General features: G+C 35.7%; 1 protein-coding gene across 1 annotated transcript in view; it reads right to left on the reverse strand.

Annotated features, from left to right (window-relative positions):
• Positions 1-1,149: 1,149 nt before the first annotated feature.
• Positions 1,150-26,679, reverse strand: part of LOC129229513 (fibroblast growth factor 8b-like) — a 101,210-nt gene continuing 75,680 nt past the window's right edge. Inside the window, exons 4-5 of the mRNA XM_054863831.1 lie at positions 13,071-13,186; positions 1,150-1,619 (exon numbers count right to left, since the gene is read on the reverse strand). Coding sequence (XP_054719806.1) covers positions 1,296-1,619; positions 13,071-13,186 — 440 coding nt within the window. The 3' untranslated portion in view covers positions 1,150-1,295. The remainder of the gene's footprint in view (positions 1,620-13,070; positions 13,187-26,679) is intronic.

Raw genomic sequence — 26,679 nt, forward strand, 5'->3', positions numbered from 1 at the left:
TGAGGAAAGTCCGCAGCGATTGGTCTCTAATTTTTTGTTCTAACGAACACAGATTGGCACTTCATAATTTTTCAGTGTTGATTCCCTTTTTTTTCAGCACACACGCAAAGCCGGTTCTGAGCGAAAGAAGTCCGTTAGTCCGGTTTGAAGTTGCAAAATTCGATCAAAAGACGAAGAACACCACATTGAAATACATCGACGAAATCGTAACAGAAGTCACCCAGGTCCTGCCTTGGCGATGAAATCGCACGATGTGCACCCAGTCCGCTTCTTCCACGTTTATTGTTGCTTTTTTGTCGAAATAATACTTTCCGATTTCCTTCAGAAAAATCTCCGCTTGATTTTGATATTTATACCAAATTCTTTTACTCTTCTTTTAAATTCGCTTTAAGCGACTTCTGTTTTGTAAAATTTCATATTTCGAAACATAAAACCGATCATTTACAACTTTACTTTACACTACTGTGTGCAAATATTTTTTTAGGATAAAAATTAAATTTATTTCATTGTGAAAACAAAAGAAAATAATTCCCTTTTTACCGAGCATTATATAACCGTCTTAATTAGTGGAAATTTTGTTCAATAGTTGAAGTCAGTCCTTAAAAAGATAAGGGCCAAATGGACTGCTTTTACATTTTTCAAAACTTTCCTAACTTTTTTCTTAAATTGAACTTCTGTCTGCAGTAAAATTTTGATTTAAAGGTGCATTTTAAGAAAACATTGAGGAAACCTTTTTTAGTTATTTTTTTAAATGTCCTTTTAATTACCTAACTCGTAGAGTTTTTGACTAGTAGAAAAAAATCGGGATTAACTAAGTATGCAGTTCTTGACACATTTTGAAACTATGAGGTGGGAATGAAAATAAAAATTTCTCGAAATAAATAGTTATTTTTGAGGAATCACACCTCAGGAGTCAATCCGTGACCAGGGGCGCCCCGAATTTACATTTTTTTTCGGAGTGCGGGAATTTTCAATTTGCCGGAAGGAACTCTAAATTTCACCGAATGATCAAAATTTTGCCGAATGAAACTCCAAATTTCAAAGACTGGTGATAATGTTGCCGAATAGAACTCCAGTTTTGGCCCAATCGTCAGACAAAACTTGGAAGTTTTTGGAAGGTCACAGTGATCTCCCATTGGGTCGCCCCTGTCCATGACGTGCAGCATGTACCAGTTAGTTCAAACAAACGTGGAAAAAACAGCATTGGGTGCATTCCAAGACAGAAAACGTCCTATACACAAATAAAACTGCAGCTCTAATAAATAGCCAAGTGGACGCACTTGCTATCAATCAGTTCACCTAGTCGGCGTTCGGGGCACCACTCTTCTGGGCCGAATACTTCTGCGCCCCGTCAGCAAGTCCTTCAGCGTCTTTGACGGGTTTTTGATTTTGGGACCAGGATGCTGGGTTTCCAGCAAGCTGTAGGAATGATCTCGCTTGACGAACAGGAAGCAATCTCGCAGTTTCGCTTTGGAATGGAGGCTGCCTTTCAGTGGTCTGCCCTTCTTGTTGAAGCCCACGTACCACGTGGGGTCGTAGATGGATTGTAGGACTGTGTTGTGCTCTTCCCCGAAGCCGAAGCCTTCTTTGAAGAGACACAGCTTTTTTCTGCCGTTGAACTGAAATGAAAAAAAATGATATTTGATTTAAATTCATAGATCATGATATTGTGATGCATTTTAGAAAAGTAGAAAATATTCTACAAATTAGAATGAAAAACATGCAGCTATAACTGATATAGCTATAGTTGAGCCCTAGATCGCAACTGAAGTTACGGCACGTCCGCCATCTGGGGGCTAAATGCAGTTTTCTTCCTATATCTGCTATAATGAATTAGCGTGTTTTGCTTCTTGATGGTGGATTAACATTAGCCGCGCAAACATGGACACATTCGACCCTGCAAATAACCTGTTTTTAACCGCATTCCGGTTATTTACCGGGTAAATGTGGATTTTTCTTCCTCCTGCTTCCATCTGGAGTAAATACGGAGTTTTTACACGGAATGCATCACGCGAAACAAGTTCGTCTAATTGCTGGGTATAGCTGCTAAGGATACTGCGTTAAAACTCTTTCTCGGGTACAATGGACAACCTCTTTTTATACGTAAGCGGGGAATTTTCTAACCGTTTTTTTTCGGAGATGGAGTGGGGATTTGCGAGGTACAAAAAGTACTTGTGAACGCGGCTATAGAGTTAATGAGAAATCACAATCAAGAAACAAAACAACCTACTTCACCATAGCAGACAAAGGAAAAAAGCGGCATTTAGCCCTAAAGATGGCGGACGCGTCGCTACTTATTCTAAAATTCAGGACTTAACACTGAGCATTGCACCACTGGACGGCGCTGACGCTTAACGGGCCTTGACAATTTATGACGTTTCTGTGTTAAACCAATGCAATTATAATCCGTTCATGCTCCTGCATCCACCAATCAATGTCAACGTTTCAAAGTTTGTTTATTTTTGATTGGACGTCGCCCATTTTGACCGCAAGAGGCGCTGAACGGAACCCCTGCATCAATCAATCAATGGCAACGCCATAAAAAAACAGGGGCTCCCTGTAGCGCCCTCTTTGTTGCCACGATATCTTCTATCTTCGCATTTGTATTAGTTTCGTAAATCCAATCCAATCATCCTAAGTCCACCTATAAAAGTCACATGCAGGCGCGCGGAAAGCCAAGGCGGAACCCATGTCAGTTTGGCCCCCCTCCCCCATAAAACTTATAGAACTTATTGATACTCCGATTACGTGTCCCCCCCCCCCAGCCGGACCCTACTTTCCGTTTAGGCTGCATGGTCTCTCGTCGGCCCTTGAAGCATTTTCTTTCTTTCCTAGTGTAAGCAATGCAAAAAAAAAAAAAAAAAAAAAAAAAAAGATCTGAGCCATTATTTTATGACAAATTGGCGACATCATCTTCAGAAAGACTCCTACAATTGCTTGTTACAGGGTGACTTTTTCACCTGGACACCCACGCAGTTTCGGCAGAAAAGTGCCTTTTCTTTTGTAGATACAAATGTTTATCTGGATGACGCGAGGCAGGGGGAGTGGGGCAATAAACAGCATTCGGAGGAAAATCGGAAGGAATATAAAATATGCTGTTAGCGACAGAGTGAGTCTGCTGCTTCTGAGAAAGAGGGAAAGCGAGGAAGGTTTGAAGTAGCAGAAGCTATGCATGAGCTTCTACTGCTGATCTGATGATGCTATGCTATGATGACTTCATTGATTTTTATTCTTCCAGTTTTGATTTCTTTTACTTTTGAGTTCGTTGAGATTTGGAACATTTAAAAAAGCTATTTCGTTACACAATGTAAGTATGGCCCAACTAGTGATTGCAATACCTCACCAAAAATATAATTCCCAAATTCAGTGTTTTCAAAAATGTGATACCGGCGGTACAACAGTATTAGACATTTTTCAAGAAACGAACCAAAAAAAAAAAAAAAATCCCATGATTGATCTTAGTAATTCCATCGATGCATTGCATAGACCTTATTTTTACTGCAGGAGAACAAAATGTAAAAAAGTTTCATAATTTGATGTTTCTAATCATTTGTGAAATTTCGCGAATTGCAAAATTTTACTGCGTCTTGTGCAGATTACACGAAACCAGAGCGGGTGGGTGGCGTGCAGTTTGGGAATTACTGATATAATGAATTACATTTTTAGTTCGATGTATATATCTTGAAATTATGAGTATGAGAAGCAAGTTTTTCTTCTTACGATTATTATTGTTATTTTTAAATTTTATTTTGGTTGGTTGACTTCGTGTCTAGCAAGAAGTCAAATAGATCCGTGAACTTTGGCAACTGATCTAGCCAGCACAGGGGTAATATGTGTTGGAACTTTTATCTTATTTTTGTCATAAAAGACCTTAGAGCAGGAATTAATAACTAGGGGGAGTGGGTGAAATCATTAGCTTAAGAAGAGAGACAAAGATCCTAAGTCATGTGATTCATTCACGTGACGAATGGGTGAGGCATTTCGCGTAAAACTAATAAAAGAAACTTGATTTCATCCAACACTTTATTTCAAATACTATCATGTGACTTAGGATGCTTGCTTCGGGAATAAAAGTTTTCACTCTCCCCACCTTTTATTTCTTCTCCATGTAACAGACACTATTTTGTGTTAACAGCTTCATGTAATTTTGTTTTTTATCGTTTTTTTTTTTTTTTTTGTGACGACTTGCCCTTTAAGGCATGCTCTCTCTATGAACTTTTACTCCAGTAAGACTGTACGGGGTTACAAGAAATAACTTGGACATACATAATACATTATAATTTTAATGCCAGTGAAAATATTAAGATCAAACTTCAAAATAAATATGAACACATTATTTCGACTAATATATTTGCAAATTTTCTGAGTGGCTATCTTCAGTCTTAATACAGAGCATTAAACGTGTCACAAAATTTTATGGGCCACAGCTCACTTACTGATACTTTATCCCATTCCTTGCATGAGGATTTCTTTAGGGATGCTAAAATTTTATGAGGTTTAGCACACATCCTTGTCTCCCGGGCCTGATTACTGAATAGACCAACTAGTCCGTGACCTAGGGCCCCCACTTTTTAGGGGCCCCTAAATGGCTAATATTTTTTAATCAATAGCTAGCTTTCAGCAATGGCTAAAATTGCAAGGGATAACTGCACAGGGGTTCCAAAAAAGTATATGGCCTAGGGCCCCCTGATATCTTAATCGGGCCCTGCTTGTCTCCAAGATCTTCTGGCACTGTTGAACGGCGTCAACGACCCCAATCTAATGGTTTGAGGTGGGATATGTGCTAGTGGGAAAATATCACTTGTTGTTGTTGATCAAGGGATGAAGATTAATCAAGAAACATACTGCAACCGTATCTTAGAAGGTGTTGTCTTTGTCGCAAAAGTCCATTGGAAACAAAAGATGGACATTCCAAAAAGATCCCACATCTGTACACAGAACTAAAGGCACTCAAGATTGGTGCAAGACGCATTTTCTGAACTTCATTGGAACTCTAGAATGGCCACCGCTTTTCCCAGATTTGAACCCAATGAATTATTCTATTTGGTCTATCGGGGAGACAAGCGGGTGTGTTAAACCTAATAAAACTTTAGTATCCCTGAAAAAATCTTTATGCAAGGCATGGGGGAAAATATCAGTTAGTGAGTTGCGGCCCATAGCACAATTTTGTGACACAATTAAAGCTCAGTGTTAAGGCTAAAGGTAACCACTTAGAAAATTTGTAAATATATGTTAGGCGAAATAATGTATTCAAATTAATTTTGAAGTTTGATCGTAAAATTTTCATTAGCATTAAAATTATGATGGATTATGACTGTTCAAGTTATTTCTTGTCATCCTGTATAGGAAGGGAGGTGTCTGGGTATGTATGTCGGAGTACATTTAAAATAGAAATTTGCTCACAAATATCCATCTTGCGGGAGGATAGATTAGATCTGGGAAAAAGGAACTTGCCAGCGAGAGATAATCAACACGAGTTTAACCGTGAACATAGTTTTACATACATGAAGTTTTCGTATCTATGTAAAAATCAACTATTAACACATATTGCATATTCAATTTTTTTTTTTCAAAATATAAATGGATGATGTATTCAGAAATACTTTCTCCTATAAAGATCGGGAAGGTTTTTTTTTTTCATACTCTGAGTGAAATGGGAATGTTCTGTGGGAGGTCCCATCGAGGTTCGAGGTTAAGTGGGTCAAGCACCATCTTCAGAATTTATTCGATAAATGTTACGAACATTTTCCTCCCCCAAAAATGTAACCGTTTCAGTCTATTGCGTTGTAGACAAAATGGCGATGGTGTAGGTTTGAAGTTTTCCTTTTCTTTTTTCTTTGCTTTTCCCCCAGTCCCTAGTATATATTTTGTGCAAAAGTATTTCTAAATTTGTTCAAAAACGTTTTTTTCCCCAGAAAAAAAAGAGAGAGAGAGAGAAAAGGGAAAGTACATTCCGCAACTGTTATGCGGTCTTTTTTTTCCTCCTCCATTCTGTACTTGCCTTAGAACCACCCCCCCCCCCCCCATCACTAGGCGTGGACTCAATATTGTTTATTTCATAGCTACTTTGAGTGTACCAGGGACTCTTACGTTGAAGCACATCACGCTCTTATTGTTGTTACTAATTCTTTCTTGCTTTTCCTCTTGTCTAATGCTTTTTTTTTTGGTTTTCACACTAACAACGGTGAACTAATCGTTCCGTTCAATTTTCCGTATGCAATAATTCTACAGTTAGTTTTAAAAAAACCATGGTGCTCTGGGATATATTACCGCATTCTGCAGTCAAATAATAATTTTAAAAAAATCAGGGCCTTCTGGGAAACTTTTACGTGAACGTAATTTTTAAGGATAGAATGAATGACAGCCAATTAGGAAGCGAATGACAGTATGAGAGCGTCTTAAATGGCTTCAGATGAACCAATGATGTTTCTCGAAGAATTGTCAGCTTTTGAAAATTACCTATACTGCTTTCGCACAATTTGGTGGTGTGAAAAAGTTACAAAAATTCCTACCGAAGTCTGTCCAGCCTTAGTTTAATTTATTTCTATGCTTACAGACGCATACGTTTTAATGCAAGAGACAGATTTAGTCAGGGTCTAGCTTTAATAGCTGCATCTTTATCGAACTGTCATAATACTAAATTTTTTGACACACACAGGCCGCGCAAATCCAAATAACTAATTCCACGAAATTGCAGGCGGAAATGTTCCCGACATTGACAGCGGTTGCATGAAAAATGTAAGAAGCGTTAAACAGACAGTAATTTTCTAACGAATACGTAAAATTGTTTCTGATAATTGAAACGAAGTAAGAGACCAAAATAATCAATCCAATTTTACCCACTTGGCCCGAGTACCTCGCTCGGAGTAATAAATGTTTACTTTGACGGAAGATGGCAGCACTGTCAATCATTCGAGCTCGGTTAGGAGTTGAAAAGAAAATTGCCCGGAATTGAGATCTAATAAGACAGCAATAACTGGCGATCTCCCCGAGGCAGAGGGGGGTAATAATCTTGGATTGCTTTTGATGTCTGTATTGGTATCCTGGGTGGTCACAATCGCACACACACATATGATAGCAGGATGCGTAATTGACCATTAGTGTGGCGTCTGCAACCCAGAGGATGATTTGCGATTCTGTACCAATTAGAAGAGGAAGAAATTGGAAAAGAGAGCTAGTTCTCTTCGAGGAAGCGCAGAAATTCTGCAGGTTATTGAATGACTGGCAAAACTTAAATTAGATGAATTAGGGGGATATTTGAGGAGTGAATGTATCGGTATTCAATATTGAATGAATAGATGAACAATGAGTACTTTGAATTTAAAAAATCAAAATATCTTTGGAAATATGGAATTTTTAAAACTTCGGTTTGTATTCGCTCACCCTTACTTCGTTTTTAAACGATAAACACTATATTTTTTCTATTTGCTGTTACAATTACGTTTAAATACAAAAAAAAAAAAAAAAAAGAAAGGAAGAAAGAAAAAATGGAATCAATGAGATGAATCAATAAAATGCAACCACAGAAGCAGAAAACCGAAAATGACAAGAAAGCCCTACAGAAGGTATTGCATGGGACAGAGGAATGATCTTTTAGTCAGGGGCGCCTACCTGGGGGGGGGGGGGTAATAGCTTAGACTGCTTCATTGAACTTTTTAGGAGAGTTGTTTTAAGAGGTATTTTTCACATTTTTGGAGGGGGGGTCTCCTGCTTTTGGGGGGCTGCGCCCCTTCTCTTAGAAGGGGGAACTCTGGTTTAAGGTTTTACATAAAATACTGAAGTGAGGGCAGGATCACATAGAAGGTTGTGGAGGGGTTTTAAGTATTTTCTTTTCTTTTTTTTTTATTTTTTTGAATATCAGGCAAGTAGTTGGTGAAAGCATTATGGTCAGCTGTTATGAAAACATTATCAATTCGCCTCTACCAAATGATCCTAACATAGTTAAACTATTGAAAATTACATATAAATGCAAACTGCTATCAAACATTTCTTTTAATCTAAGATTTTAGCATACACAACGTATTGAATTACTCTTGTGACATGTTGACAAAAGGTTGAATTCTATTACTAGTGGCAAGCTGGCAAGTCATCAGCTACATATAAAAGATCAGCTAACATCTAACCTAAAATATTCAGCTTAATATACTCCTACATCACTCTACTACAGGAGACACAAGATACTTTTCATTAAATTCTGTCTAAAGTGATAGTTTGCGCACACATGAAGTCAATTTTGAGTTAGCTATTCTACATTACATTACATTCAATCTAATCCCTTCTTTTTCCTCACTTACAAAATTATCTCTGTGGGGTAGAGTAAGAGCTCTGTAAAGCTGTCCCGTTCATCTGTAGAAAAACGGAAGCCCTATAATCTTCAGAGATTCATGCTGAAGCTGAGCTCCCATGCAAATTAAGATCAGCTATAGGTGAATGCGTTTGTTTTGTTTCGTGGCCTGGAACGCTCCGAACAGAAAACTTTTGGGAGGTTGGAAATTCTCAATTTACCGAATGGAATTCCAAATTTCCCCGAATGATGATACTTTTGCCGAATAGAATTCCAAATTCTGTTCGGCAGAAAATCGTTCCGAATCGTCAGACAAAATTTGCCGAATGAGGAAATTTTTGGAAGGTCACAGTGACCTCCCATCGGGTTTCCCCTGTTCATGACATGACAACCTGCTGCATTTAATTACTGGTATTAACCCTAACATACTCCTCAGTTAGAATTCAACCTGCACCAAGATACTCTGCATGCAATACTACCGCTACATCATTTAAAATACTCAGCAAAAGACATTTTCTTTGTGCGATACTCAATCCCTTAGAATTTTGATACAGGATAGATGAGTTCAGGTTAGAATTATAAACTCTGAGTCTCATCCAGGGCTTAATTTGCATAGAAACTCTCGAAAGTTCAGCTTCCTCACTTCTTTCAAACCTTGGGCGATTTTTTGTAAAATTAGTCAGAATTTTGGCTATTTACACAAGCAAACAAATACAAAAGACTTTGCCACCCGCACTTTTGTTAGAAACTACACCCCGCAGTCCTGTTTCCATCTAACTTTGAACATTGCGGTAATTCCATGTTAGTTCTAAACTTCTCTACAAAAGATCATTTTGCTTCAAGGTATTCCATGTCTACCACAGTTATAAATTGGTGCTTAGGTGAACGAGTATTCGGTGCAATACGCACTTTCCGAAAAGACCACCGCAGCTCAAGGGTCGAAGGTCCAGAATTCGCGGAAAAGACAACACACATCTTATTCGAGGTAACAAAAGCGAGCTTATAGCAGTAAATAACAGGACCTGAATCTTTGGCAATGGCCAGTAGCCCAGGTGAGTTATGGTGAATGGTCCGTTTCGTTGTTTGCTGTTCTCAAATGGGCCTGCAAAGAGTGAGATGTCAGGATGACCGTTGTTCGGGGGACATTTTCAATTTGGAGCGGTCTTTCTGAGGAGATAGAGGCCTCAAAGGGAGTGACTGATGTTGACATTTCGAGTACATCCTCCCCTGGGGCTTTTACGCTGGAGGTGCCAGAAGAACTCGAGTGTTTTGTGTGGATGGAATGCAGATGAAGGTGTTTTCTTTTTCTTTTCTCCTTTTGCTTCATCCTTTTCTATTCAGTAGGTGTAACACATGCCACACGACTGGGAGAAGGGTTTAATTTAAGAAAAGATGCAAAACTGGGGAGACTTTCTTTTTTTGTTTCGTTTTGGAGCCTGGCAAGTCATGGTCTAGCTGGTCTGTATGTGCATTATTTTAAAACCGGTAACTCTCGCGAATGAGTGTTGGTGCTCAGCAGGTGCAGAAATGAACAAGTAAAATGTAGTAATTGGAAAAGTTTGCAAGATTTCAGTTTTTAGGTGTCTTTCAGGGGAGGGGGAGATATTTCCATCGTCATTTAATGAATAACTTGGAGCAATAAAAGAAAGTATTGGAAACTGCTGTAGCAAACAAATTGACTGGAAAGTGGCCGACACGATAGTGAAGTCATTTTTGCGCTAAAGCTCCATTTTACCCAGTAGGAATATGCCATAATGAGAGCTATTTTAGCTTGAAATGTACGTTGCTCCAAGTCTTGTGAATAGGGTTTTTGACTGAATGACTTAGAAGCGACAATATGATAAGACATACTTTGAATAAAAGTTGCACACACTTGTTTCGGTAACAGCTATGCCTTTTTGGAGCGCAAAAAAGCAGTTTATGTGATAATAAGTATAAATAAATAAACAAATAAAATACTATAACATAATTAAGATTAAAATAATTTCAGTCGTTAATATGTTATTTCCCCCAATCTGGGACAAAATATAATCAGTTATTTTTGCAGTACATTATTTTTTTCGATCTCTAGAAGTGAAATTCATCTTTCGAAAAGAAAAAACAGCGTTGGGATTGGTGGTTGTGGTAAAACGATTACACAAAATTATATTTCAAATTATTATTGATTATTTTCAATAGTAAAATTGACTGCTTTTTCTTTGATTTTTTACTCCTTATTTTTAATTAAAAATCCCCTTCTCTGATGGGGAAAAAATGATTTCATGGCTGATGATTAAAATCTTCTGCCCTCTGCTTACACTAACGGTTTTTTTTTTTTTTTTTTTTAAGTTATTTAACATGGTTATTTAATATAAAATTTTTAGAACTATTTTATTTTTATGTAAAATGAGCTCTTGGACAAATTCGTTCTTTTAAAGAAAATTTTGAAAGCTTTTTTCACGTTGGTTATCATGTACTGAATCTACGGCTGAATAAGGACTTAACTTCTCCTATGTTACTGTGTAAATATTTTGTGTCCCGCCTAATGAATAAAAATACAGAAATGTCTGAAATAGATAAATACTTAAAGCCATAAATTTAACTGAATCAAATATCTCATAATATGCCTTCATCGAGGGTCTCAATCACCGCTAATAAGATCGGTAAAGTACTCGGAGATTTGAAAAGAAAATTCAAAGGTCGTGGTTCAAATATTTTTGGTCGATAGAGAACAAAGTGAAATGTATACAATTGTGTGGAGTGAGTCTTTTAGCACTATGCTTCTGGGCTTTTACGATTACTTCAGAGTTCGTACAAAATACATGGTTTGCAGCGTGATAAAATGCTTTCTCTTGCAAACAAGATGCTTACTTAGGCCTTGCCCTCGGAGGCAACGCCTGTTGTGTTTTCTCAGAAACACTCCTAAGCTGAACCTGCAGCGCGAATGTAGTCCTATAAATCTCGGTGTGGTCGCCAAAAAAGAGAGAAAGAGCAAAAGAAATCTGCAAAAATAAGACATCAAGCCGTGACAGAGCGTGGTCCGGCGGCGCGAAACTCAAAGGCTGTCCAGAGTCAGTCCCCCAGAAGGGAGAAGGACAACACAAAAAGAAAACAAGCAGTACCCCGGGAGACGTGGTAGCTCTCAGGTAAATGAGGACCTGTTTGTTCAATTGAAGGAAGGGTGAGTGATGGCGTTTCCTGCTGACACGCTGGATACCTACGCCACAATACGGATGGTTATTGGGCGCGCAGGTATTCTCCAACCAAGAGGAGGATTTGCTGTTCCTAAGTTGCGGGACAGGGGCAGGGGCACTATCGTTCTTGAAAACTAAATTATAAAATGTCAAATATTTTTATACATTAAGTACTGGCAGATCCTGAAACTTAAATTTTTGGGCAGGAGAAAATTCTCAAGTTGCAGAATGGAATTCCAAATTTTGCCGTTTGATGATAATTCTGCTTAACGGAACTCCAAATTTCGCCGAGTCATGATAATTTTGCTTAATGATGATAATTTGATCGAATCGTAACATCGTCGCCGTCAGACAAAATTGTCGAATAAAGACATTTTTTTAAGGTCAGTGACACCCCGTGACCACCTGTTTAAACGGGTCAATGTTCCAATTTAAATATAAAGCTGTCAGCATTCTAAGCACAGCTAGAATCTTACCCTAGTGGTGGGGATATTTTGGAGTAACATGCCTATACATTGGCATTTGTATTGGCATTATGTTATTTAACTAAGGGTCTTGATGGGTATTCCCCGAAATCCCATATCGTTGCCCACCTTGTAACTAACACAGCTAAAATTTCCTCCTGAGGATGTTGTTGATGCTCTTGAGATTAATGTTTGATCATAATAAGACATTAATTGTCCATAGTAAGGCTTCAACTTGTATATATTACTATGCTAGGATTCACAGTATGGCTTGAAACTAATACTGCTGAGTAAGTTAACCCCCAAACCCCTCGTACTCTGACCGTGTTCGCCCCCCCCCCCCGGGACTCTTTTAGAAATTTTCAAACACCTTTCTAGGCCATTTGCACAATAATGGTCAATAACATGTACAATTTCCAACATGACTTTCACATTATCGAGGCCCACCAGCATAGACTTTTGATTTCAAAGAAAGTCACACCTCAAAGAAAACCCTCAAAGAAAGTCACACGTACGCGGGCTATCTCGTCAGGTCTCTAGTCCCCTCGGCGACAGAGGAGCAAATGTTGCCAACTAACACAGAATATATTTTGCGTATACCAAAGGAATTCCTGAATCGAAAAACTTGATTGACGTTGTAGTGATGCAAGGCCCTTTTTTTTCCGTAATATAGTGCTTTTTTACAAATCTGAAATGTATTCTACTCATACGAGCATCCTGTACAACGTACTTTTTTTTTCTTAAATAATAATCACTTCACTTAATAAAAATAAATAAATACATAAATAAAAAAATCGAGACTAATATGTATCTGTCATAGCAACAGAGTTCATAGTCTAGAGAATCCAAGAAAAGACTTAAAATCAGGACTTAATACTTTAGACAAAGGTTCTAATTTCAGAGAAGTAACTAAATATGTGGCACAAATTTTAATGGCTTGCAGAATATGAACAAGTACGTGTAGTACAGTGAAGCACCGTTTATAAGTTTCTCTTTTATGTGTTTCTTAAATTGGTATCTGCTAAGTCTGATACATATTCTACGTCTATACCTATTGTGCGTTTTTTTCATTTGTACACTTTTTCATACGGACCCATCAAAAACGTATAAACGGTGCGTCACTGTACTTGTAAGTGTAAAGTTACTTACCCTAGTTATTAATTTTCCTCTTTTGTTGAAACATAGATAACGGCCCGATTTTTCCCCCATTATGTTCATGGCATCTGGTGCATGCCTGACTTTTGCGAGGATGAAGCTCAACTTGGCTGTAAGAACAAAATTTCGAAAACGTTATTATTTTAAAAAGAAAAGAAACATTTGATGCCAAAATACATATACATATGTCCTATGGTGTAGATAAGAAATACATAGAAAAAACTTATTTCGTTCTCCTTTCCCTCTAATAAAATTTTTTGGGATAAAAATTAAATCTGTATATCGTCGCCTCAGAGCAATAGTAAGACATTTAATCCATATATCCTACTGTTGCTCTGAGGCGTCAAAAAAGAAAGTCAACTCATAAAAATAATTCATGTGTGTGAACTTGATTTTATGTTTACATACATATCATCTCATCCTCGCGAGGCCATATACACAACCAGTAAAGATCCAAAGAATTTGAAAGTCATTTTTTTTTTCTTTGACGGGTATTGTAAGTCTGATTTTATCAGGTGCAGAAGCAGAAGTAATATTAACATTTTTTGTCACCAAAAAAGGCAAATATGTTTGCCATTGCTATTAAAGTTAGACCAGTTTGAATAATACTCCATTTTGTACGTTGATATCAAACTTTTTAAACACTCTTATATCCTAATGAACTGAAAAGTTTACTCTCTAAATTTTGCGATAAGAAACCATAAAAAAAAAGAAACATGTTTTACGAAGAAAAATAAAAAAGTACTCTCATTAAAAAAATTGTTTCTGCGTTTTCATTCGATCGTCATCAATATTCGGGCCCCATTTAGTCAAAAAAGCATGAACGAATTACACCAACAATTGTAAGAGAAAGTTTTTCAAGTGAATAAATATCTGGTACGTCCATTTCAATCTTAAAAGCTAATAAATTTTCCCAAAGAACAATTTCTTTAATTATTGTACTTCGACAGTAAAATATAGTTTGAAAATACTTTAATTATTACATTTCATCCAAAAAGTTAAAAAATTGAAAGAGTGATTCACTTTTAAAAGTAGGGGAGTATCTCAAAAAAAAAAAAAAAAAGTACAATGTTTGAAAAATTTTTATAATGGGAGTTAGTTCAACTTCAATGGCACATGTAAAACATTTCCTGAATTAATATTTTTTTTCTTTTAGTCAAAGGGAATCATTAAAATGACTTTTTATCACAACCAATAAAAATCCTTGCTTGAGACATTTATCAAGTTATCCTCCTTCTGGGTGAAGACAGCCGTCCAATTGTTGACTGAGATTTTTCCTCTTCCTTCACACATAGCTTAAAGCAATTCGTCCATCGATTTGTCGTGGGTTTCGTCAACTTATTTTACAACAGCAGCGCACATCAGTTTAGTATAGAGGTTTTTCCGCGACCATAATTCCTCTCAACAAATTAAATAAATAAAAGCCCACTTAGATCTTATCAGCCAATGTTGGCAAATGCGAAGTAAAATCATAGAAAAGCGTAGTGACGCTGGAATGTTAAGCCTAAAGAAAACGCTTGTTGTATGCAATAACTCGCGAATTCTCACAGAGTCAAAACACTTACGTTCAGGTCGATTTGCTTTTATAAGTTTGCAGGAAATTTAAAATTTGGGGAAAAATGTATAAAATGATCTGTAACGCACTGAGAGGTAACTACAGATTTATTACTCTGGTTTTTCATGGCTATTTCTTGAGCAATCAAGATTTCTTGTTGATTTCACTTTGCCGTGGCATTACGTTTCTCAATGTATTGTCTATTTGATTAGTATATAGCGAGTCACGTGAAATAAGATAATGTTTGACTGTTTGTTTGCTATTTCGTAAGAACGACTAGGAATTAATTGATGTGCCAGTGTTCCTGTCTCATCTTTACCGGAATGTAACTAACCGAAATATTAAATCAAAGTCAATAGGCGATTAATACTTTCGCACACTTGGTGGTAAAAACATACTTGTATTCTAAAAGGGTTGATACCGCTCGAATGAGCAAATTTTTCTGCGTAAGATGGAATTTATTCGTAGCATCTAAATTGATTAGAACTGTTGTTAATAATAACTTGCGCATTTCGTGCTGTCTTTTTCTTTTAATTAAAAAAAAAAAAAAAACAAAAAACTCTTGACTTTGATATGCACCTACAAAATGAGTTTCAGTATTAGGAAGATGAAAAATTATCTTTAACCTATTTACCTGATTTTAGTTTGCAGGAAAGAAACTGTTGTTAGTCAAAGGGAGTAATGAGAAATTATTTGATGACTGTATGCAGTGGCGTAGTCAGGGGGGGGGGAGTTCCCCACTCCCCTGGGAAGCTCAAGATTATATGCATGAATACATGCGCAAAGGCCTAAAATTGCGCTTTTCGGCCTATAATTTCGAAAACTTTCATATGACCCCTCCTTCCTCCTTTCCATTAAAATTTTCGCTACGGGCGTGGTTGCACGTAAAATGTTTAAACATATGTAATACAATATTTTCACCCAGCGATATTCAAAAAGCATTGGAAAGACGGAACTAACATTCACTATTAAGCATAACATCAGCCATTGACTGAATCCTCAATTTAATATGTATATTTGATTTTCGATATGTGGGAATATCACTCGACCTTGGGAAAATGTGTCCACAAAGCATCTTTCTGCATTAGTAAATCCATTTAAACATCAATGGTCTGTTATGCATTTCTAGAGGTCCTCATGCGGGCACAAGCTTGCTTTCATCAATGGAACGTAACTGGAATCGAAGAGCATGGTTACGACTGAAGTATTTACCTACTTTTCCAGTTACCGACTCTTGTTGATTTTGTTGGGGATTCTTAAGGGCATGCCAGCACGTCAGGCGTTGTTGGAAAGTTTTTGTATCGCTATTTTCGGTCTCCTCGAATATCAGCGGACCGTAGAAATGGAAGCGGTTTTTTTGGGCTTTGATGTGAATGGAAAGTGTTTGAAGATTCGAAAGTAGGTTGCGTCCTTCACACAGGTATGAATAACAGAGAAAAGAAAAAGAGAAAGAAATAGAAAATGTTAACAGTGTTTAAGTAAATAATTCTTGCACTAAAAGTGGTTGAATACATTCCCGTGCAAATACAGGAAGAAATAAAAAATACTCTATAGTTTTAGTATAAATCTTACGCCATTGAATATAGAAAATTTTAAAGTTTTTTTGGACTTTCTTTCTGCAGTTAAACTCTGCCGTGCCCTATGAAACGTGGCTTAGAATGCTGAGAAGTAATGTAGCATTTTGAGAAACAAAAAATATTTTTTTAAGTAACAAATGTCTAAGTATTACAAAGCTTGTAAAAGTTTGGATTTAATTGTATCAGTCTATCTGTCAGTGCTTTGTTCTAAGTTTATTGATGTAGAGAAGTTACTTTTGTTTTGCTGTGTTACTAAAATTTACGTCATTATTGTTATTATTATGTATTCGTGAATCCTAGAATACACATTAATCGACCAGAGGTTCTCAAAGTGGGTGCCGCAAAATGTCCATGGTTTCAATTTGAACACAAAATAGAGATAAGACTAGGATGCCGTGAAAAAAATGCTTAATTCATCAAAGGGTGCCGTGAATTGGAAAAGTTTGGGAACCACAGGACTCGACTATATTGTACTAACATTACCATATAGTGCCGAAACTCGAAGACTTAAATGTGATCTTACTTACAAATTTAGTTATTTTTTTATTTGGAAGGTATATCAAAAGTTACATTAATTAGGGCAACTACGAGAGAAAAAGAAATTTAATTTATACATTTTCATGAAATTCAAAAAGTAACATTAACCCAACGTGTGTGAACCAGCATTCGTCTTACTTATTTTTCTTTTTGAAAAAAGTAAGTAATTATTCTGTTTCACTTCCTTTCATGAGGAACATTATGAAAAACTTCTTCCTCAGATTAAAATCGAGCGAACAAGGCTCGCGATAACTGCTGGCCTACTTGAAGGACTGCGGTTGAGGGCGAGAGGATCTTTCTGGGCTCAGACCTCCTCCGCTAAAATCGCTGTCTTCGTAACTATGAAGTTATGTCAATAGGAGAACAAAGCAAAGAGGCAGAGAGCCTCTCAGAGATGGGGAAAGAAAGAAAAGACCATAAATTTATGGAAGCAAAAACAAGAAGATGCTTTGGAATAGATAAGGAAGTTCAGATAAAAGAAGAGGGGGGAAAATAGAGAAAAGTGAAAAAAAAAGTTCCTCAAGATTAGGTCTTAAGATTTATGATAGTAACCCCATATTGATTTTTTGTTCCGTCTTTAAACAATGTTTGTGGAAGATGTCACATAACCTAGGGGGTTTATTGAGTGTGGTAGGGTTTTTGAATTTTTGCCGTTCGAAAAACCTCGTCTGACAAATAAGATCATATTTTCTCTCTCCCCGCTTTTCGAGATCTGTCAAAAGTGTCAACTGGCTACCTATACGACTCTTCGCGCTGTTCCCAACATTTTATGAACTTGTGTTATGATTTTACGAGTATAAGCGACCATTACTACTAATTGTCATCATAAAAAAGATTCGCAGATGGCATGTAGGGGTCGTGAAGTGTTTTTTGATTGTGATAGCACAAATACTGGTAACAAAAAATACAGCAAGTTCGTTGCTACTGTTGCGATTGGTATTAATTGTTTTCAATTATGGGTCAGTTTTGCTCATATCTTATCTATGTTATGATATTTCCGGAACAGTATTTTGTGTCCAATATCAGTAAAAAATCCACTTACTAACTGAAAAAAAAGGACAAGGAATCGGCAGTTTCAGACCTGCAACAGGTCTGATCCACAAAATACAATGAAATAGCCAATTATTCGGATAGGTTGGATAGATAGGTAGAGATCGGTTATTGAAAAATCCAGATAATTAAACATTTTTAAAAATAGACACAGCAATATTTATTTTTTAAAGTAATTTTTCTACGCTCTTTTTCAACATTTACTACTGACAATTGACGTAGGGCGCTACTACAATTGCTAGTTAACTGCAACACGCCATTAGCAGTTAATTAGTTCAAAATTTAACTGCTCTCATTACGTGTTTCGCAGTTATGTCTTTAATAATAACCATTTTGAATACCATTAACTAAGTTAAAACAAGGACTGCCGAGTTGGAGTTGGACTGATTTTAGGGTAAAGGAATCGGAATCGAAGGTTCTAAAATTCCCTGATTTGGAGTTTGGCATCCCTCCGACCCCGCTGCCTTGGTTGGAACTACCATTGACACAGCGAATTAACTGAATGGTAAGCATTGCAAATTTACCTATCATTTTACAATTCTGACTGAAAAGGATTGAAACAAAGCCTTTTCAATCAAAATTATGAAAGGGAAATTAAATGTGCAATGCTTTCAGCTTAATCCTTGTAACTGTCAACTGCTAGTTGTAGTGTCAACTACTGGTGGTTTTACCCAGGATCGTCATTTCGAATTGTTCTAGGGGGTCAAAAGGTGTGTACTAAATGCAAAGTATACCAAAAAACAGCCAAAACCAAGTCCACTTATAAGTAAATACAATAATTTCTCAAAACTGGTGGGGGGGGGGGGGGGGGGCAAATGCCTCCCCTAAATGACGGGGTTTTTTTACCCTTGTTTGAGAAAATTATTTTAATTTGCATACCGGGTCAGCTGGGGGACAAAAAATAAATTAAAAAAAAAAAAAGAAAGAAAGAAAATTGTAAAAAAAGGAAAAGAGAAACTTGAAGTATCGATGTAACCCCAGAAAAGTTTTTGTTATATTTAAAAGATTTAAATATATGTGGATTCCTGTACGGGGAAATGTATGATGCTTTCACGATCCCAGTATTTCTAGGAGGATGCTTTTAGACCAGTGGGGCCCAACATACGGCACGTGGGTGCCACGTGATTCACGTGGCCCGTTGCTTTGCTTATTGTTACAAATTGGAAAACTCGATTAGTCACAAGGCCACAAATTTGGAGGCAATTATTTATAAATTGGTGAAAGGAAAACAAAAATGTATCAAGTCATGATAGTAACAAATCTTGGTTAACAATTTTCATTCATTGATTATGTGTTCTCGTGCTATTTAGAAACCTTTTGCATAGGTACGCGAGGATTTTTTCAGCATGAGGTGCAGCCCTCGGGAATAAAAAGGTAGTTGGGCTTCGGCACCGCTGTTTTAAAGTCTTTGCAAATGCAGAATCTCGGACGATATTCCCCTTCAGTGATGCTCTCATAGGGTATATATACTCCATGCAGTGGCGTAGCGAGAAAAAATCCTTGGAGGGGGTTAATTTTTTCTGAAGTTTAAAGTAAAGCTATGCCCTCAAGTTTACGCACACACACACACACACACATATATATATGTATATATATATATATATATATATATATATATATATATATATATATATATATATATATATATATATATATATATATACATCCTTATATATTATTTCTGTAGCCTGTTTTTGGTTTCTACGCCAAATTTCCCTCAATTCTTGATCGATTTCTTTGATTTACGGCTTATTTTATAGCTTATGGTGCTGGCTACTGACGAAAAATAGACCCAAGGTCTGAAAATTGTTTCTTTTAGCCGAAAAACCTGTTTTAAAGAACCAGAATGAGGTTTTCGGTCAAACTTATAACTTTAATTTGCGCTATGACCGACAGAGCTGAGTAGCTTGATCGGCAGAGCGTTCTCTTCGTAACCAGGAGATTACATGTTCGGGCCCACGTCCGAACAATCTGCAACAAAAAAATTAGAGAAATATCGCGCATTACATGAACACTGAATTAAATGAATAACAACTGTGAGGGAATAGAATAAATGAGAAGGAAATGCTCCTTGCTGATATGAAAACTTTCAGTGATTTTGTGCTAAATTACTTCGAAATTGCACGTGTTTTTTTTTTTTTTTGAAGCTTTGGCTCTGGAAAGAAAATTAAAGCATAATGTAAGCGAAAATATAAGTAACAGGTTTAAGATTTCAGACTACAATAGAATTGTTTTTTGTTCATTAAAAAAATAATAAATCGTATATTGAAATATATATTCTTCTAATGAGTTTTTGACTCTTTGTGCAAATAAATAAAATACTACCTCAATTTGAAGGGTAAAATATATATTTTTTCTTCTTTTTGCAAAAAAAACAAATAGCTTATCACATTTTTACTACATTCGAAAGCATAGTTCAATTTATTTTGTATTTTAACCGTGCTGTTAAATGATGAACACGTGCTGCCATCTAAGTTATAACGGTTTAAGCAGCCTGCGATAACAAAATTGTTAAAATTTTCAGAAATAAAAACATTTTTCTTCAATATCTTATCTTATATATTAGTCCCCTCTCATTTTAAAACTTATCAGGCTGGCCAATGACGAAAAAAAGACTTACGGTCGAAAATTCAAGTTTTCGAAATCGCCTCTTGCTGTTTCAAAACCTTGATGCTGCCTGTAGTTCTTATGCATTTTTTAAAGCAAAGTTCTAATGCAGTTTTAAATTTTTTACGTCGCTTTCGGCAAAAAAAAAAAAAAAAAAATAGCCTGTGTGTGTGTTTATATTTTAATAAAGCTTAACAGCACTGGACTTAGTTGTTCGGTTTAATTGATAAGTTTTTTTCGGTAGAGCGTTCGGCTATAAACTATCTGAACTTCGGGCAAGCTTGGGCTGTCCGACATAATATCAAATTTATATAAGTATTACGCATTACATGTGCTCATAACATACACACCTAATAAAATAAATGCAGTGGGAATGCTACTTGGTGTTTCGACTCCTTTATGCACGCTACAGTTATCATTCGGATAAGTTGATTGTTAATCGAACTGTGTTCTTTGACTACATCCAGACCACTCAACATAATGTAAGCATAAAAAAGTATTAGATTTACCTAAAGAAATCCTTTTTGTGCAGAAAAACATTTTTATTGTATGCTAAAATGTAGATGTTTCTAATAGCAGTGTTCGACCTTTTGTACAAATGAAAAAATACTACGCCAAATTAAAACTACGAGTTTCACGCAGTAAACCTTTAATTTTTTATTCGCGCGAATACGATATAAAGCATTAAAAGTATTATCAACTTCATTAGCAAGAAATTATTTTCTACTTCTCTGCTTTCTGCTGAAAAAAAAAATACATTTTGTCTACGTTCGAAAAATTACACTTAAGAACGGACTCAGTTCAACTGGTTTTGGATTTTAAGTGTTCGATTAAAAGAGAAACATGTGAGGGCATTTAAGCCGTAAGGGTTAAAGCAACCTTCTATGTGAAATAGTTCAATATTCAAAGATAAAAACACTTATTTTCAATCAAATTTATTACTTCTCTAGAATGTTTGTTTCAATCGCTACGTGAGATCTTCGTCATTCTTTAATCAAATTCCATGCTTTGCGAATAATTTTAAATCGTATCATGCTGCTTAATGATAAAACACAGATGCATGATCTTATTATTATTATTATTTTTTTTTTTTTTTGGCAAAAAGCTTTTTTGCTGTTTTTTACTACGCATTCCTTCAATGAATAGCTTTCGAAAAGGAAGGCGCAATTGCTAGGTTTGTTGGGGTGTCGGGATGTTAGTCAGAATGGCGTCAATTCGAATACGTGCCTATAAATATCTCTTTAATGTTTCTTTTTTTCCCGTCAGATGCTGACATAAGCAGGACTGTATTTGCCACAACCTGTTTTTTCACATGCACAATTATTGCTTTTTCACGAGTCACCACTCAGCCACACTTTTAATGACATTTATGTTTGCATTGAAAATATGTACGATTAAAAGGGGATCTATGATCAAATTATCACAACGTTGTATTTAACGAGGTTTTGTTACTGATGTCTTTAAATTACATGCCTTCTCTTCTGCGCTTACTTTTTTTTCGGTTCTTCTTCATAATGTTCTTCCTTTGAAATTCTTAAAGAGCGAAATGCCTTATGAAACGATTAGAAGCACAGTGCGGAGTTCCGCACGGGTCGACTAGTATATATATATATATATATATATATATATATATATATATATATATATATATATATACACACGTTTTTGAAGGGACTGTGTGAAAAAACTTATAATAGGTATAGGTTACTGAGTATTAGACTATGCAGGAACCGATTTGAAAAACATATAATTGATAAAAACGTACAAAAGAGAAACGTATAAACGGTGCTTCACTGTATATATATATATATATATATATATATATATATATATATATATATATATATATATATATATATATATATATATATATATATATATATATATATATATATAATATTTTGGAGCTCATGGGGGGGGGTTAACCCCCCTATCTCCCCTCCCCCATGGCTACGCCACTGACCCCATGTACGCCGTATAGTCCCCAAACATATTTTAGACATGTAGCGTATACCCTCAAGATTCAAAAATTTTCATATTGTGACATATTATGTATATCATCGCATACACATATTGTGCATAACTGATTACTAGGAGGCAGGACTAGAAAAATCTTAAAAACTTTACATGTTCTACCGGGCATGTTTATCTAAAAGGTACATGTCCGAATAAACTTTTACATGTCTTTTTTTTTTTAAATGTCATAATAATAAAAATATTTGAGTTTGTTGTCTAGCATTAATCACACACACACACACACACACACACACAAAAAAAAAAAAAAAAAAAAAAAAAAAAAAATACAGCCTTATATATGAATTAAGAATTATTTCAACATACAACATAAAAAAAGTTTAAATAAATAGTACATAATGAGTCATTAAAATTAAAAATACTTAATTTAAAAATTGTAATAATTACATGCCCAGCTGGGCATGTAAGGGTAAAAGATTCATGCCCGATCGAATTTTTACATGCCCCGGGCATGTTGGACAATATAATTTTCGAGCCCTGCTAGGAGGGATACCCTCAGAAAAATTGATTGGAACATCAGAGCTTAAGATATGCATACGTAATTTCTCTAGTTAGTTCAATGCCTTCCTGCAGCTAAGAGGAAAACGGACCTTCCCAGAAAAGCGAGCGTGGTAAAAGTGACGAGTCATTACGAGAGATACATCGGGTCAAAGGTGTGCTGTCGCAAGGTCTCGCTGCCATTGTGACAGGGAAGGTGAGACCCCACGCGGTCTGAGAGAGCGCCCCGGCCGCGTTATCGAGAGCCAGGTACCAAGTCCGCCTCTGCCTCCCGCGGAGCTGATTGCGCGCGCCAGAGAGCGTTATCGCCTAAATACCTCCACAATGCGCGGTCGGCCCGGGAGACCTCGGGTCGGCCATTTTGGAGACCTTCCTTTCCGGGAAAGAAGTGACAGTAGCCGTAAATTTAAGGAGTGAATTAAAAGACGGAAAAATGGGAGGGAAAGGAGTGTAGTAGATTTTCTCCACCATTCTGGACATGAAAATATAAATTAATTAAAAAAAAATGGTCATAATAATAACAATGAGGTCTAAGCAGAAAATAATAGTTAATAAATGAATAAAATTACCTTGAAATTAAGTGAATAAACATCAATTTTTACCTGTTAAAAGTCGCGAAAGCTAAAAATTATTTCACTTTCATTTCGTTTTCAAAATATGTTACAAAATGTGCAATTGATTAAAAAAATACAAACATAATTAATGCTACTACATTCTCAACCCGTCAATTATTTAGAGAAATATAAAAATTCCTATTCGTACTAAACAAAACAGTATAGCACAAAAAATATCGTGAGCAAACGAATTCGTCAAGTTGGTAATAAAAAATAAAATGAATATTTTCCTTCAAAATAGTGCACTAATTTCTTTTACATGAGAACCAATTTTTCCACTATATTAGTTTTTTATTACCACCAATTTCTGGATTTTTTTTTTCTGCTTTAATAAGATAGTTTTAAAAAATTAAATTTAACATCGTTTGCATTGATCGGGAGCGCACGGGAAAGAACCAACGGGAGCGGAGGATACCTGTTTCTAATCCCGACCCTCTGTGGGATCGAAAGTCCTGTGTGTTGGTTGTTGGAGCAATTATCAAGGTACAAAAAGCTAGAGAAATTTCTTTCCTTGTCAGTTTGTGCGTAAATAGTGGAAGTGGAGACGTTGGTGATGCCATCTCTCGATGGTTAAGATCCCCTCAAAGCAATTTTACCTCCAGTTCCAAATATTAATGGACACGAGACACGACAATATGAAATAAATACGTACTCATCTTCTTTTTTGACCATTTTTTTTAAATCTCATCATTAGTAAAATTTGTAGAAACATTACAATTTATTTCACGAAGTCAAAAATTAACTAACAGATCAAAATAGACTTCTTTAATAATAATTGGTGTCAACTAAATGTGAAATCATAAACAATGGGGTTGAATATTTTTTCCAAGTCATTTTTATTTTATTGCTATTTAATTCAGCTTTGAACTTTAAGTTTTTGAGTATTTTCTATAACTATTTAATATATTAGGTACTTAAATACATACTAATTGTGTACTTATTCTTATTATGTACTTAAACAAATATTTATCTAAATATACAACAAGTACACGTTAAATACATACATATTTAAGTATACTTATTATTTTCTTAAACGCATACTACTTAAATATATTATTATATCAAACGGCATATAATGGCGAAAATTATCAGCGTTGTTCATATGTTAACACTATTTCTTGAATACAGAAAAAACAAACTTTCGCTGAAATGATTATATTCGATTTCGCGGGCTGAAAATTTCTCTAATTTTCTATGAACAGAACCGAAAGTTGAAAAATCCGTCGCAGGAAAATATTTCGCGAGGCTTAAATTTTTGCGAGTACAAAGTGCTTTTACAGTATTTCAAAATGAATTAAAATTAAACATTTCAGGATAAAAAAAAAAATACGATCAAATATGGCGTCGTCGCCGGCCCCACAACACAAACTGTCATGACGTCACGTTTAATGACAGAAATCGTGGAATGCTCGCTATTTCAGTGTACATGCCCTCATAATGGCAGTTTGGGGGATCCCAGTCTTAATAAAATCTTTAGCTTTGGTGAGGGAACAATGCACTTCGAATATAAGGTAGATGCAGAAGTTGTAAACATCTGTGGATTGCTTCATAAACAATAGATAACGCATCGTAAATAATACCTTTGGAGAGATTGCGGCCGAAAGATAATTTCCCAAAAATACATTCACACGTTCACAACCGCTTTCGATTTTTCTTCTTCAATTTTAAAGTGAAATTAAAGAGAAAGTGAAAGCCGCGTAATATGGCGCGGTTCAGATGGCGCGAATTTAATTGAAGTTTTAAAGGTTAATATTATAATATTTATGTAGGTATAATTGAATTTTCTTTTTCTGTGAGGTTATATTTATAAAAGTTTTAAATAATTATAATTAGTAAGGAAAATGTGGATCGCTTTTTTAATCATATTTCACGAAGTGAAATAATGTTTTTTTCCCCCTGCAATTAGTAGAAGTAATTTAATGGATAAACGATATTTATATACAATTACAAATCGATCTTGCTTCCAACTACTTTTTTATTTTTCACTTCTCCACCGTGAAATGTTTTACCAGTTTTGAAATATACTCAATCTAGTGAGTATATTTTTTGTAGTTGCTGTTGAGAGTATTCTTTTTTTTTCACTTTAATCTCGGAATTTTAAACTTCGACTTTTTATTTGAATATAAATGACTAAAAAAAAAAAAAAAAATCTGAGTACGTAAAAAACTAACATATGTGGCGTGTGTAGCTTTTTACTTCACACCTACATTTTGCCCAAATTATTATTACTACGTATTACTATTATTTTTTAGTAGTCCTTTTTAAAGATATGTTATAGTTAGTTTATTATCTAGAAATATTTAAATACACGAGTCAAAGTTTAGAATCAATTATAACACCTGTCATTAATTTTCACCAAAGAATGCATGGAAATCAAATGGTAAACTTTAATGTTTTACTGCACATGTGCATGAAACTTCCATACTCGATTCTGTACAAGAAGCTATCTTGCTAGACAAATCCTATAGAGAACTGCGAACCTTGCCTCTGTTCCTTTTACTTATTTATTTTTATTTTCTGTTTCATTCTGAACTGTATTTTTATACTTGAAATGTATTTTTTAATCGTAATCTGCGTCAATCTGTTGAATTTAAATTCAACAACAGTCTGCAGACTTCATCAAGAATCTGCGGAGGGTGTAGAAGAGTCACTCTGTTTCTCCTCTCAGACCCACAACAATGGATAGAAAAAAGGCTTCTAAAAAGCAATTTAACTTTTTAATAAAATATTTTTTAGACAACAGTGTGGACTCGGTCCATTGCTGTATTTTTAAGTTATACGCGCTAACAGTTAAATGAGGATGTTCACCACGTTCCGCGTCAGAGAGAGAGAGAGAGAGATAACGAAAAACCATTTCGATAGAATAACTATTCTCTGCTTATCACGTGAATTCCACAAGCGACATCAGAAATAGCGAAAATTCCTCTCTGTATTTCCGCATCATTGGCGTACAATTTAATTCTTAAACACTCGTATTACGGCGAACAGTGATTAACGGTTTTTCGTGGGATAACGATACTAAAGAGTTAGAATACTTTCCGCTTGACACAACGCCATTGAATCATGTTTGACATTGTGATCGTTTTGAACAACGATGAATGGATAGTCATCTCTTGATTTATTCTCTGAAA

This window comes from Uloborus diversus, chromosome 9, assembly GCF_026930045.1.
Source record: "Uloborus diversus isolate 005 chromosome 9, Udiv.v.3.1, whole genome shotgun sequence".
NCBI classification, from domain to species: Eukaryota; Metazoa; Arthropoda; class Arachnida; order Araneae; family Uloboridae; genus Uloborus; species Uloborus diversus.